Source organism: Rattus norvegicus, chromosome 8 (genome assembly GCF_036323735.1).
Source record: "Rattus norvegicus strain BN/NHsdMcwi chromosome 8, GRCr8, whole genome shotgun sequence".
Taxonomy (NCBI): domain Eukaryota; kingdom Metazoa; phylum Chordata; class Mammalia; order Rodentia; family Muridae; genus Rattus; species Rattus norvegicus.
In genome coordinates, this window is record NC_086026.1 from 52257539 (window position 1) to 52272325 (window position 14787).

Sequence of the window (14787 nt, forward strand, 5' to 3'; positions counted from 1 at the left end):
ACACCGTCTTTTCAGAAACCGTCTGTGCTACCAATTCATAAATTTGGGCTCCATTATCTGACATGGAGATGACGAATAAAGCTTTGTTATCTAGAAAAGAAGAAAACAAAACTTACTCTACTACTGTGGCCAAGCCATGACCATACAGGCATTAACATTCTGCATCTTAATTTAGATAAAAATTATGTATGTTCACTTTGAAAAGCTTGACCAAGTTTATAAACTTAAATTTTATGCAATTTACTGTAAACTACATTGTAACTTAAATAATGTTTACAAAAGTCAACACAGAACTTAATTAGAAACAAAAATAAGTCAAAGTTCAAATTACTTGAACTCTAGGGATTGAAGTGAAGAGAGATCATGTTAATTTGGGACAGAAAAGCAAGGGAGGGAGGGGATAAGGGAGAAAAGTAGGGACATGAATAGAAAGTTGATCTAGTCAAAACTTGACATTATAGACATACATGAAATTCTCAAACAATAAACATAACTGACTTCATAAAAGTTCTGTCCTGTAAAAACTAAGTCCTGCCCAAGCATAACATGCTTTGGAGTTCTAACAAGCCTATAATTCTGAATGAAAATGTTTATATGAACACACACACACACACACACACACACACACACACACACACACACCTATACTACTGAACCCAATTCTATCCCTTGTTTTAAACTGCTATATTTCTATATTGTTAAGAATGTTTGGGAAACACTGCAGGAAAGCATTTGCAAATTTTGCTGTCATGAAATTAAGTTGTATAAAGGAGCTCATCAGAATACAGTTAAACTGTGGCTTACCAACTTAGACTGATAGATAAAAAATCAGAAAACAAATTCAGGGCTGGAAAAATGGTTCAATAGTTAAGAGCCCTAGGTTCCAACACCCACATGGCAACTCTGTTTACTCCAGTTTTAGGGGAGCCCATGCCTTCTTCTGGCCTCCAAGGGCATCAGACTTGCACATGGTACCCAGACATATATGCAGCCAAAACACCCATACACATAAAATAAAATTAAATTAAAACAAAATAGTCAATTCCCCCACCTCTTCAATTTTCACGGTTTTCCAGCACACAAACACACCATTCACTGGCAGCCATGTCACTGGGTTACCCCTAAAGCACTCACAGCTTTCTTGGTACTTACCATCAATTTAAACATAAAACAAATACCAAAGTAATTGATGTACTTAAACTTTTAAATGCAGAAAACCAGTGAGGCAACCTTGCTGTCTCAAATAATTTGGAGGTGTAAACTTCCAATAGACAATTCCATTCACATTTCCACGTATAAACAAAACCATGGGTGAAATTCCTGCACAGCTTCGCACTGAATCCACAGCTGAGCTCGCATCCCGTGGCAGAGCTCGCATCTAGCGGCAGCCGCGCTCACCTGTGGCCACCTGTCGGACCAGCACTGTGCTGAGCTTAATGACAGGACTGAAGGTGTGCTTGCTGTCAGCTGTGGAGGCCAGGATCTTGCTGTGGCACCTCAGTACCAGCCTGTCGTCCTGCTTCTGTAACAGCACAAGAATGTCTTCCAGCAGCAGTGTATACAGATCTGGAAATAAACACGGACAAACTGCTAAGTACAGAGATTTAAAGTAATCCACAAAGGAAATTATTTCTGGAAAACCTAGCTAACTTTAAAAAACAGATTTACAAACTATCTTCTTTAAATTTCATTTTTAATTGTTCATTTTAGTATGTTTCATGGGAGCATCATCTAAGAGTTGCAAGAATTAAAAAATGCTCCCTCACTGCAAGAACCTGAAAGATACTAGCTTATAGATAGAGAACTCCAAGGTTCACCAGTAGATAGATGATGGAAATATGGCTGAAGCATGACAGTTTTCTGCTGTGTTCCTAAACGAACACGTAACATGCTTTACACTTAACAACAAGCACACAAGCAGATCTCCTATAAATGTTCAGATACTGCGGAACAGCACTGCCCTCTAAGTGAAACCTGAAGATGACTGCGCTCCCCCCGGCAGGCTTTCCCGTTCCCTTCCCTTCACACTCTCACCTCACAGAACACCAGACTCACCGATGCTTTTATCTCTATTCACCTTCCAGACCAACGGCCCTTCATGAATCATCTTTCTTTTTGTTAAATCCAAATTCTGCCGAAGTAAACAGAATTATACATGAATTACTTCCAAGAATATTTCATCAGTGGTGCCCCAGCCAGTATAACTATCTTTTCAGAGCAGTCTTTTTTTTTTTTTTTTTTTTTTGGTTCTTTTTTTTCGGAGCTGGGGACCGAACCCAGGGCCTTGCGCTTCCTAGGTAAGCGCTCTACCACTGAGCTAAATCCCCAGCCCCTTTTCAGAGCAGTCTTAATATAAAAGGTTTCATTCACAAGCAACCACAGTGTGCTACCTGCCTTGAAAATGGAACCGTCCACATTAAAACAGCCTGCACAAGACCTTCTAAAGGAGAAGCGTCTTACAGAAAAGCATCCATGACTATTCTCTCCAAACCTCCCTCCGGATGAGTACCAGCTTATGAACAGCATTACAAAGAGGTACTACAGATCCTCATTCCTCAGCTGCCATAAACCGGATGGAGATGATGTGTGCTGGACGTACACATCTCAACAGGGTTTCTGAGTCTAGAATTCTAATTCCTAGCACGCTTACCTGCTGAACCATTTCTCCAGTCTCCCGAAGAAAGTTTTAAGGGACAGCATTTGTTATGAGAGTGCCAAGCACTGTCATTGCCAGCCACTTGTTAGTAAAACAGCCATGGCTTAGCACTGGCATCTGAGGGGAACTTGCATTCTTCGGAAGGTAAGGGAACACACACATTAGCGTGCTTTTTGATAAACTACTGTGTATCACATACACGTTTATTAAGTAACGCTGCCAAAACAACCACCAGTAGACTGGTATTTTTTAAAAAAGAAACTTAATATCCTAAAAAAGTTTTTAATATTAAAGTCCGGGCAAGAAGTTGCAGTTAATGAGCAGCTAGTTCTTCCTTTATTGGTTTCAACCCTCGCTTTTTAAAAGTGTCATAGAAAAATTATGTTTACTCCATGATCTGAAAAGTCCTTGTTGTAAACAGGGAAAGTACAGAGCAAATTAAAATATTCTAGTAACTCGTGTTCCCAACAATTCCTGCCACATACTTACAGCTTCTCACAAAATACTCCTGTGACCAACACGAATGCACCCTTGACACAGAGCAGACATTCAACAGCAGAATGGGGTCACAAATGCAGACAATCTACCAGGGAGACCTCCTTCAAGGACGGCTGTTCCCACTGGGATGTTAACTGCCTGCCGGGTCTATAGTACTTTTTTTTTTTTTAATTATGATTAGACCATCTCTCACCCTGAGCTCATCAACATTCGGGTACTCAGACAACTTGAGACTGGAGGTGTCAAGGCGACGCTGATAGTCTTCTAAGCGCTGGAAATTAACAGGATGGAGCCAAGGTTAGACTTGGGCATGAACGACCTCTTTGTTTCTGAATCACATCATGTCTTAAACCTGCATTTTACAAACTGCAATACCAGCTGAGACGGCCAAGCCCCTCCTTCTCAGTGCGCCTTTCCCTTCGTCATTGGAGAAACTCACTTTCCTAGTTTCCCCCTTCCTCTCCAGCTGCCCCTTCTGATTTTCTACTAAGTAAGCTTATACCTAGTTTCTGAACATATACACCACGTATGCAGTACAAATACAGAAGGTGCCATAAGGTATATTATAAAAAGCATGCTCACTCCATCCCCTGGTTTCTCTAAAGAAGCCATCCTGAGGTTCATTTCTTGGCTGACTTTTGAGACAATCCTATGCAAACAGAATGCACATGTGTATGAGTCTGTCTGTCTTTCTGGGTGTTGTGTGTCTATATAAACAAGATGGAGGAGCATAATATTGGCATTCCTTCAGCGTTCCAGTACATATTCCTCTTATCTGTTCATAGAGTATGCTGACTGCTGGGTTTTTGGTTTTTTGTCCATTTGACACATCTGGAAGAGGGAACCTCCATTGAGAATATGCGTCCCTCAGACTGCAGGCACGCCTGTGGGGCACTGTTTAATTAACGATGATGTGGGAGGGCCTGGACCACTGTGGGCAGTGCCACCCCTGGGCAGGTGGGCCTGAGCTGTGTAAAAAGACAGGCTGAACAAGCCATGGGGAGCAAGCCAGAAAGCTGCCTCCATGGTCTCTGCTTTAGTACCTGCCACCAGGCTCCTGGGCTTCCCAAGGACGGACTAGAATACGGAAATGTAAGCCAAATAAACCCTTTCCTCACCAAGATGATATCAGTAAGTGTTTTATCAGAGCAAAGAGAAGCAAACTGAGACACATTCCTCTTTCTCTGTGTATAGAGTTCATCAGTATACCTCAGAGATTGTTTTAAGGTAGCACAGAGAGGTGTTTTCTTAAATAACCACATAGCATTCAGAATTCAAACTGTGAATCAACTGTAAGTACATCTTACTAATGGAGCACTGAGGTTACTTACAATGTTTGACAATAACAAATGATACAGTAATAAAACAGGTTTTTAGTCTTGTGCGTTGTACCCCTATAAAAATACGTTGTGGGATAAATGTCTAATCAAGCATGCTGTGCATCTGTACAGATATGTCTGTATGATAAATTTCTAAAAACAACTCCTTCAAAGGGTTTGAAGCATTTCCCCTCAACGGAAATACAAAAGGCCCTCGTGCTTATGTGGCCGAGCACTCCGCAGATCGGGGGAGCTTGTGGGAGAGTCGGTTCTCCTTCCGCCACGTGGGCGCTAGGGACTGAACCCAGGCTGTCGCCTTGGCGGCAGGTGCCTTCATGTGCTATGCCATTTTGCCAGCCCCTTGGGTTCTTTTTTAAACTTTACCCACAATAAGATGCACGCATCTTAAGTGTACTTTTTCATGAATTCTGACAAATAATACACTTGTACGACTCAATCTCCTACCAAGACATGAAGTACTGTGGTCTCAGACAATACTGTATGGGTCTTCATATTTCTCCCAGTTAGAGCTCTACACTACGTCCTCGGAGGCAACTGCCTTTCTTATTTAATCTACCATCGCTAATCAGTTTAGTATCTTACAAGTTCACACAAATAAAATGATGTATTTGTGGTCTTTTGCGTCTGGTTTCGTTCAGTCATGACGATGTTAATTAGATCCATTCTGTCTGTGTCTGGCAGCCTTCTAAGTTACATCTATGAGTATACCACGATTGCTTTACCTGCTCGCCTGCTGAACTCTTGAGCTGTTTCCCAGCCTAGAATGACCGTGAATAAAGCTACCACAAAATCCCTATGCAGGTCTGTTTGTAGGTATACATCTTCACTTCTCTTCAGTAAATCACTACAGACCGCAGGACAGAAGTACAGACACGGACCATTTAATTTAATAGACAGCGTCAAACTCCCTCTTGGGGCTTCATCCTTTTGTACTCAAACAACACTTCTGAGAACACTTCTGAGTAGCAAACAAATGCCCTGCGCATCAGCTGTGCAATGATCCTCTGGGCAACTGCAGAGTCCAGATACACCCATTCAGTCACCCGCTCGGCGGTCCCCACTGCTCTCCTCTATCTTGTCTTTTTTCTTACCTGCTTGTTTTCTGCCTCCCTGACAGCCTGATTTACATAATTTAAGATCTGACGACATTGATCTGCAGCCTTCTTCACCTTTTCCCTTTCTGGAGGCCATTCTAATATGGGGAAGGAACAGAAAATTAGGAAAACAAGAAAATGTACATACATGATGTCATTTTATTCAAATGAGTGTAAGAAGATACATACATATGAAAACCTTCAACATTTTTATACCTTTAGGTTAAAACCTATGGCACAGTCTCTATCCAGGTAGTCTTTACATAGGTGTCAGACTTCTGATTATCATTAACTTAAAACACACATAATTATTAAAAACATTTTTTTTTTAAAGTCACATGCTACTTACAAAGCTGAGGCAGGAGGATCACAGCTTGTGGTTAGCCTTAGCTTCATGCTAAGACCTGTCTCAAAAATACTTATTTTGTTTTTCAAGACAGGATTCTCTGTGTATCCTTGACTCTCCTCACTCAGAAGTCCATGCCGGCACTGTCCAGTTTGAATAGGTTTAAGGGACTGGCAATGCAGCTAAGTGATAGAGCTCCTGCCTAACATGCGAACTGTAAGTCGATCTCAGTACTAAACGGATGGAAAAGAAGAAGAATTCACAGTACAGAGCGCTGGATGCAAGAGCAATGCCTTGCATTAAAACCCCAATGTTAGGCACTCCCGTGGAAGGCCTCGTACGCTGTACAAACAGGACCCTCTTACCCTGGAACTGCAGTGCAGAACCCGGGTAACTGTGACCACTGGGATTCGTACGCAGTCTTTTTAGGTGAGAGCTCTGAAGAATTCCAAAATCAGTTTGCATTTGAGACCATATTTAAAGGAGAACAATTACAACACTAGCAGTGCTAAAAGATGAAGTTCACCAAAATCATGGACACGCTGTCTGTCATCTCTGCACTGAAGAGAGCCACCGGACTAGAGGGAAACCGTAATCTTCAAACAGTGTGACCGCTCCACTGGTCAGACACATGAATAAATGTAAAGCCACATATATGCCAGGCACCACAGTCTGTGATCCCCAATGTGCATTCCTAGGCGCAAGCATAAGAGTCAGGAGTTTGGAGCATAAAATTCAGAATCGTTTGTTTCAAGATGAGAAGGGTGGAATGAAAATGCATTCGTTCAGCTTCCTAAAAGTCCTTTCAGAGACACAAAACATCTCTCCGGCCCAGTATAAAGCCTTTCAAAGCAACGAAAGATGGGTGAATTTTTCCTAGAGGCTCAGATGACAATTACTCTACACTTTGTAGGCCAAATGACCTCTGCTCCAAATACTCAGTTCTGCTGCCGAGTGCAAAATCTCTCAATAAACAAAGCATACAACAGACGGCCTCCATGTGCTGTCTCCAACAGAAGCTTGCTGACGTAAACAGACGGCGAGATGCGGGTGTGGGGGTGCGTGCCCACAATCCCCCTACCTAGGGCAGCGGTTCACAATCCGCCTAAAGCTGCGACCCCAGCCATAAGGTTATTTTCAGTGCTACTTTATAACTCCAATTTTGCTACTGTGATGAATCATAATGTAAATACTTTTAAAGACAGAGGTTTGCCAAAGGGGTCATGACACACAGATTGAGAACCGCTGACCTAGGAGGTAAGAACAAAAGGATCAGGGGTTCAAGACCACCCTCGGCTATATATGTATACTTCATGATGAACCAGGCTCTGTGATTCCTTGTCTTAAAAAAATTTTTTTTGAAATAAAAACCAGGCAGGGACCTCAAAGTGGCCCTTGCACCACAGTACACCAAACTCTGTGTCTGAACTACTATTAGAGGGCACAGTCTAAACAGGCTGAAGACACCACTCCGCCTTCTCAGGAAATGTCCGCCATACAAATGGCAGAAATCAAATCTATGCATCAGAAGCCATGAGCGGGATATGTAGCGGGACATATTCTGGGGTTTTTGCTTTTAACTTTTAAAGAAAGCGTGTGTGTGTGTGTGTGTGTGTGTGTGTGTGTGTGTGTGTGTGTACACGTGTGTGTGTGTGTGTGTGTGTGTGTGTGTGTGTGTGTGTGTGCGCGCGCATTACCTCTGTAGGAGTCTATGCATGTGGATGCTCACAGAGCCCGAAGAAGGGTGTTAGATCTCATGGAGTTGGGAGTTACAGTGGATGTGAGCCACCGGGTGTGGCTGCTGGGATCCCAGCTCTGGTCCTTGCAAGAGCACTTATCCACTAAGCCCTTTCTCCAGTTGCCTGCTTTTTTTCAGCTCAAATGCTGTACCTGTGTATTTGGCGATATTATCCAAAAGAAGGGGGTACTTGGTGAGCCTCTGCATTTGGGTGGGAATGATATCCTTCAGCTGAAGACGACGGCACAGGGGGTTACTCTCAGCATCCTGAAACCAAAGTGGAAGACGTCAACTAACAAGCAGTACTAGGACAAAGAATTACAAAACACATATCGTGTAGTTACTAGAAATGCCACTGTATCAGAGGCCTGGTTATTAGACAAAGATGCTTCTAAAAAGAGAGAAAAAAAATTACGCATCCTAATTCTGTTCCAGGACAGCCAAGGCTACCCAGAGAAACCTTGTCTCAAAAAAATGTTGAAAAACAAAAAGTACACTTACTAACTTATGATCCAGGGAACACTAGTCTGGGTGTGCTAGCTTACATGCATCAGGGGCCTACACACCTTTAAATAACGTGACAATGTGCACTTCAGACTCTGTGAGCTAGTCTTCAGACAACTGAGTCTGCTGTTATAATGAAGGGTAGCAATAGGTGAATGGACATGGCTTTATGTAATAAAATATAAAGAGGTTCCCTCCAAGATCCCCATTCTCGGGTATATAAATGGGAATATGTGATTCCATCCCCTTGAGTGTGGGTGGAGTCTATTCTATAATTAGTTTACTATCACTTGATTCTGAATCAAAAAGAGGAGGCTCGGTCTAACTTGCTCAGAGGTGTCTGGGACCCCAATTCTTGTCCTTGTGAGAGCAGCAAGTGCTCTTAGCCACCGAGCCATCTCTCAGCCCTAAACTTTAAAAGCAATCTGGACCAGAGAAAAGCATTCCTATTAGCTTGGAAAAAAAGAAAAAGCAAAAATCCACCTCTGTGGACAGCTCAAAGTCCACAGGAGGAGACAGGTAGCCTGGGGAGCCAACAACGAGCCAGAAAGCAGAACCTCATTTTGCATTTACAAAAAGTAAAAAATAAATAGAATAAATTAATTTTAAAAAATCAGCCATTGGCTTAAACAAGCTTCAGGTGAGGGTTGCAACTCAGAGCACATTTGATAAGATCCAAGGGGGAGGATCCTGTTACACTGTAGCCATACTCTTAAACCACATGCACTGTGACTGCTGCTTACCAATGCAGCAGCATAACAAATGCATGGTGTCCAACGATCTCTATTTATAAACCAGCAGGTGGCTGGAGACAGCCTCTTATCTACCCTAGCCCTACCCCAGTACCACCACAACCCTCCCACGCCTGATAAAACCACCATCTCAAACTTGAGCGATGTGCTCTTCCTCAGTGACTATGGGCCAGGCCTGCTGGCACAGGCCTGCAAACTCATGGCTGCATGAGACACAGGCAGAGCAAAAGCCTGGGCAACTCAATAAGACCCTACCACAAAAAGCTATAAGAAGGGCTAGGCCCATCGCTCAGTGGAGAGGGCCTGCCGAGACACCGAACAGTTGAATGTGGCTTTTCCTAATTAAAGCTGCTAGGGAAACATGGATGTCTATGTCAAACGTTTCAATTTTCATGTATATTTTTTATTATTCATCATTCCAAAGACATCTTTATTCCTTTCAGTGATTCAAGACACAATATAAAGCTCTTTTTAAATGCTGACATATTGGGTGGGGCTGGAGAGATGGCTCAGTGGTTACGAGCATCGGCTGCTCTTCCTGAGGAGCCAGGTTCGATTCCCAGCACCCATGTGACAACAGCTGACATCTATCCAGTCCCAGGGAACGCAATGGCCTCTCAGAACCATGCACAGACTTGGTACCCAAACATATATTCAGGCAAAACACCCATATTCAAAAGATAAAAACATAAATGGGGGGATTAATATTATCATAGATGAACGTTGTAAGTCAGAATTCTTCAAGTTTATTCTATAATTAGTACAAAACTTGTCCAGAGGTCATATAACTTGCTCAACTCACTTGCACAAAAGTCTGGAATCGAGAATCCTTTTTCTGGCGAGACTTGATCATTTCCAGGGCGAAAGGCTGGTTACTGCAGAATGTGGCAGCAGCGTGCTTCAGCTTCTCCTCCCCTGGTCCACTGAACTGTGCCAAGAACACAGAGAAAGAGAAAGAAACACTGAGCATCCACCCGTGAGGCCAAGTGAGATGAAGGCAGCCACAGTCCTTTCGACATCCCAGGGAACATCCTTAAATGCAAGAGACGGGCTTTGTACATAGAGGCAGGAACAATGGTGCCACATGGATGACTCACCCTGACACCACAGGCCATGTGCCAACGTTTTTGTGCCAGTAGCCTAATGTATTATCTCTCAGTCTACACTGCTTGCAAATTAGAAAGGTTGACATCTGGAGAGTACGAGACACAAAATGTCTGGAGACTGTGATTACTGTTTCATTTCTATAGACTCTGACTCCATTACAAGAACACTCGCAATCCGTGTGTTAGGAGCTTTCCTTCCTACTCACTTCGATCACAAGTTGAGTGGGAACAGAAAGAAAATTCTCCACTGTGTCACCTGTGCAGGGACTAAAGGGGGACTGGGCATAGATCCATGAACTTACAAATCTCTTTTGCAACTACATATTATATACGCATACATGGTATGCCTCTTCCTAGTATCTTCCTCTCATAAATTTGTTTGTAATAATCCGTCTGTAGGTTTACTCAGACCCTCACCTGGAGGTTCTCAATGAAATGCTTAACAGCTGCTTTACCATGAGGCGGTCTCAGAAGGCAAACATACCTTTTCAGCTGTATACTATCACCTCTATTTTGTTTATTTTTGCTTGGGAGTGGTTCTCAACCTTCCTAATGCTGCAACCCTTTAGTGCAGTCCCTCCTGTTGTGGTGACCCCCAAGCATAAAATTATCTTGGTTGCTATTTCACAACTGTAATCTTGCTGCTGTTATGAACCGTAATGCATATATCTGTGTTTTCTGATGGTTTTAGACGACCTCTGCAAAAGGGTCAGTCCATTCCCCCAAAGAGGCCATGACCAACAGGCTAAGAACCACTGCACTAGGCTATCCAGGCTGCCTCACACCCCCAGCCATCCTGCCTGTGTCCTGAGTGTGGGTATTGCACACAGAACTTCGAAGCTCGCTTTCCCACCACTTTTACACTTTACAAACAAGTGCTCTGTACTTAGCCAAGAGGACTTTCTGTACAACAGTCCAATTTCTAAAACTCTATCACATGGGAAGGCATTCTATAAAATGTTCTTTTGTAGCTTATCTGTAGATGAATTATGTTCTTCAAGTAGGTTACATAAAATAGTATTCAAACTGGTTGGTCAAAGTTTATACTGTTATTTTCTTATGGATAGGATGCTCAGGCTAGGAATGTGGCCCAGCAGTTGAACCACTTGTGTCAGACCCACAGGGCCCTGATTTCAATCACTAGCACTGAAAGTAAGTGCTGAAGGACGAGACTGGCAAGGCTAACGGCAGGCATGCTGTCTGTCAGGAACTAGGAACACAGAACAGCTGGGCTTACTGAGAAAATGCCGGGATCCCAGCAGGTCTGCGGTCTCCTACGGGGCCAAGACTGAGAAAATTTCTCTAAACACTCTCTCTCTTCTCTCTTCCCTGCCCCCACCTCTCAATTCAGCACTTGAGAGCAGAGGCAGGCAGATCTGGGTGAGTCCAAGATCAACTGAAGCTACAAAATACCAGGCCTGCCAGGTCTAACTGCTGAGACCCTGTCTAAAGCAAAACAACCAGACTCCCACAGTTTTCCCACCATGCACTGGGTGACAGCAGAAGTCATGTGTCTTAAACGCCACTGTCTCTAGAACTATACAGTTTGTTCAACAGTTGACAATCGGAGGCTGGAGAGACGGCTGCATGGCTAAGAGCACTTGCTGCTCCTCTGAGGGCTTAGGTTCAGTTCCGAACGACCTACGGCTAACATCTCCAGGGAACCCAAACTGGGTCTAACGCCTTCTTCTCACCTCTGCGGGCACAAGCCGTGCAATGGTACACACACATACACACAGACAGGCAAGACAATCATATACACACAACAAAATAAATCAGTACAGTTAGACAAAGACAGGGAGGTGACAGTTATCACAGCCTCTGAATTCTGTCCTTATATTGGGAATAAGTTTAAGTCGTTTTCACTACTGACACTTATGAAGTATAATTGCCTAATATTATACGTGTTTAAGATCTGAACAGCAGAAGATGGCAAACATTTAAAAGATCTGAACAGCAGAAGATGGCAAACATTTAAACTGACAGGATGCACTACTCTCTCTCCTTTGAGACAAGGAACCAGTGTACCTGCATCTCAATGAGACGGAGCACTTAGTCTGACTGCATACTGATTAGAACAAACTAACCAATAAAATAATATGTGGAACCCTTTTCGACTTTGCATATTAACTCTGCAAAATGGATGTGTTTAGTTTGGATACATTTATTACTTACCCCAGAATCTGATCTAATGTCTATAAAAATATTTAAAAGACGTTCTCGATTTCCTTACCCAAAGGAGCAGATCTTCCCCAATATGATCAATAACTGAGGTCTCGTTCCTTTTTCGGACAGCTTTCATCTGCTCATTCAACCCAACTAAGGGAGGAAAGAGAAAAACAGATTAAGTCCAGACTCATTTTACTTTGAACTACTGGTGGACAAAGCAGTTACCCTTAGTTTTTTTTTAAGTTTTCAGTGTAGTATAGCTGTTCCCAATCTCCATTAATGTAATCTGCGCATGGCCTGACACAGCTAGAGCCCAAAAGCTCTTCCTGGACACGTCCTAACATCTTAAGCTCTGTTTTTAGGAACTAGCACGCTGACCGTAGTGTGGGTAAATATGAATTCGCCCTTAAGGTTTCACTCTGTAGCCCAGCTCAGAAAGACTCTGGACATAAACAACACACTGAATGTCAATGAAATCTGAATTGCCACAAAAAGAATTGCTTTGGTTGGCAAACTGATACCTCCTTTGATCAAGAAAGACTGAAAATGAAGGTCACAGAGAGGACAGCGGCTTACAGGGAGAAGAACATCTCACATTGCCTCAGAAGTCCAGGGGAGTCACCTGGAGCAAGACACAGCAAACGTGCCCTGGGCACAAAACCGTAAAACTGATGGGAATCATCCGACCATTCATTTAATTTTACTATTTATAAATATTTTTACATGCGACATATATTTGAAAACTACATACATACATGCATATAGTAATTGATATTATCAAGGGTAATTTTCATTATTCATGTTTTTCATTTTAAGTACTAACTTAAGATCAGAAAAGCCCATATGTATACAAAAGCCCACTTGTATACAAAAAGTTAAGACTTGTATAGCATTATAGAGAAAATATTAGTCAAAGACCCAATCATCTTTCTTTGCTGGATACACAATGAACTCGTTAGGTTCTCAACTATTTGTACTGTCACAGAGGTGCTCTTACACAGTCAGAGTCTTTTCTCTACTAGAAATGCAGACACAACTTCTCTTACCATGAAGTTGAAGGATATCCTCCAAGTTTGAAAAAATCTTGCGCAGCTCGGAAGGTGATAGAATCCCTTCCCTGGACACTCGCTGATAGAATACTTGGTCAAGAACCTTCAGTGTTCGGACATGCGCTCTCTCAGTGTAGAACAATTCTAGGCAGAGGAGGGGGAAAGGACTCATTCCATGGGACCAGATATAGTCTCCCATTGTCATTAGGTAGCAAATGCATTATGTAATAAATTTAATGTTTAGAAAGGATGGTATATCTCTAAGAATCAAACTGACCCATGAAATTTTCCTACACAGCAGAATAATTTAAAGTATCATTCAAAAGTATTTTATATTAGAAAGTTAATTAACAGATACTTCCAAACTCATTTACAGTATGAACTTATAACACCAGAATACAGTAGAATCTAATAACAGATAGCCTTAAGCACTCTTCCAAAGTAATAGATTTAATTTTCTGTATTTGCCCATAAAACCTCATTTCTGGAGTCATTCTGTAACTTTACTAAATCTCATTGTCATCAAAAATAGATATTTATTGAAATCAAGTCATAGTGATAGCAGAGGGTACAGCATACATGTCACATATTTGTTACGTACATGTTAGGGTAACTGTGATGTCAACTTGCCACAACTTAGAATCACCTGGGGAAAGAGTCTCAGTTGAGTAAGTGCCTGTAACAGGTTGGTCTATGGGCACATCTGGGGTGGGGCTGTCCCATTAACAGACCTACTGTAGGACCCCACACATCATGGGCAGCACTATTCCCTAGGCAGGGGTCTGGGACTGTACAGGGCAGTAGAAGGTTAGATGAGCAAACGAGGAAGGGCATAGGAGCCTTACCCTCTGTGCTCCACTGGAGTGTGATGGGGCCGACTGCGCTGAGCTCCTGCGTTGACCCCTCAATACTGGCTGTGACATGTATGTGGGTGACCTCATTCCACCTGTGCTCTCATCACGTGTTTCCTGTTGCTCAGCTAGTCCCCTTAAGTTTAGCTCACTCTTGATAATCTATGCCTACAGCATGGCCTTAAAGTGTCTCACTGACTTTAACCAAATTCCATACCTATGATGCTATGGATCCTCAGAATCCTGAAAGCTAGATGCAGACTGTACCATCACGTGCACTGTTTCTATTTAAAGGCTCGAAAATAACCTATCTAGTTTAATTTTGTCTTTGTTTAAAACAAAAGGCCAATAGAAAACAAAACAAATTCCAAGTTGAGAGATTTGCTTGTAAATCTCAACCTATAGGGCCAACAATTGATTGATTAAACTCACCATTAATCACTTCCTGTCTCTTGATCTCGGAGGGTTTCAGTCCCAGTAGCACTTCTCTGCTAACGAGCTGCTGCCAGTTGGGTGGATCTGTTTCCAGGTCATTTTCAAACTGCTCGTCCTCACTCTGACTTTCTCCAAAGGCGATGCTGTCAAACCTAATAAATCCACAAACAAATGTGAAATTCTGCTGGGGGCTTCAGGGGGACAACGGAGAACCACACATCTTCTGTGTATGTCATGTGTATATGGATG

General features: G+C 42.6%; 1 protein-coding gene across 4 annotated transcripts in view; it reads right to left on the reverse strand.

Annotated features, from left to right (window-relative positions):
• The window catches only part of Arhgef12 (Rho guanine nucleotide exchange factor 12), a 126112-nt gene that overhangs the window by 10492 nt on the left and 100833 nt on the right, over nucleotides 1-14787 (reverse strand). For all 4 annotated transcript variants that reach the window (XM_039081856.2, NM_001013246.2, XM_063265873.1 and 1 more), the window contains 10 exons: nucleotides 14536-14690; nucleotides 13250-13396; nucleotides 12268-12353; nucleotides 9731-9856; nucleotides 7825-7939; nucleotides 5586-5686; nucleotides 3348-3425; nucleotides 2056-2131; nucleotides 1399-1566; nucleotides 3-90 (listed from right to left, as the gene is read on the reverse strand). In XM_039081856.2, the coding sequence (XP_038937784.1) occupies nucleotides 3-90; nucleotides 1399-1566; nucleotides 2056-2131; nucleotides 3348-3425; nucleotides 5586-5686; nucleotides 7825-7939; nucleotides 9731-9856; nucleotides 12268-12353; nucleotides 13250-13396; nucleotides 14536-14690 (1140 nt within the window). The remainder of the gene's footprint in view (nucleotides 1-2; nucleotides 91-1398; nucleotides 1567-2055; nucleotides 2132-3347; nucleotides 3426-5585; nucleotides 5687-7824; nucleotides 7940-9730; nucleotides 9857-12267; nucleotides 12354-13249; nucleotides 13397-14535; nucleotides 14691-14787) is intronic.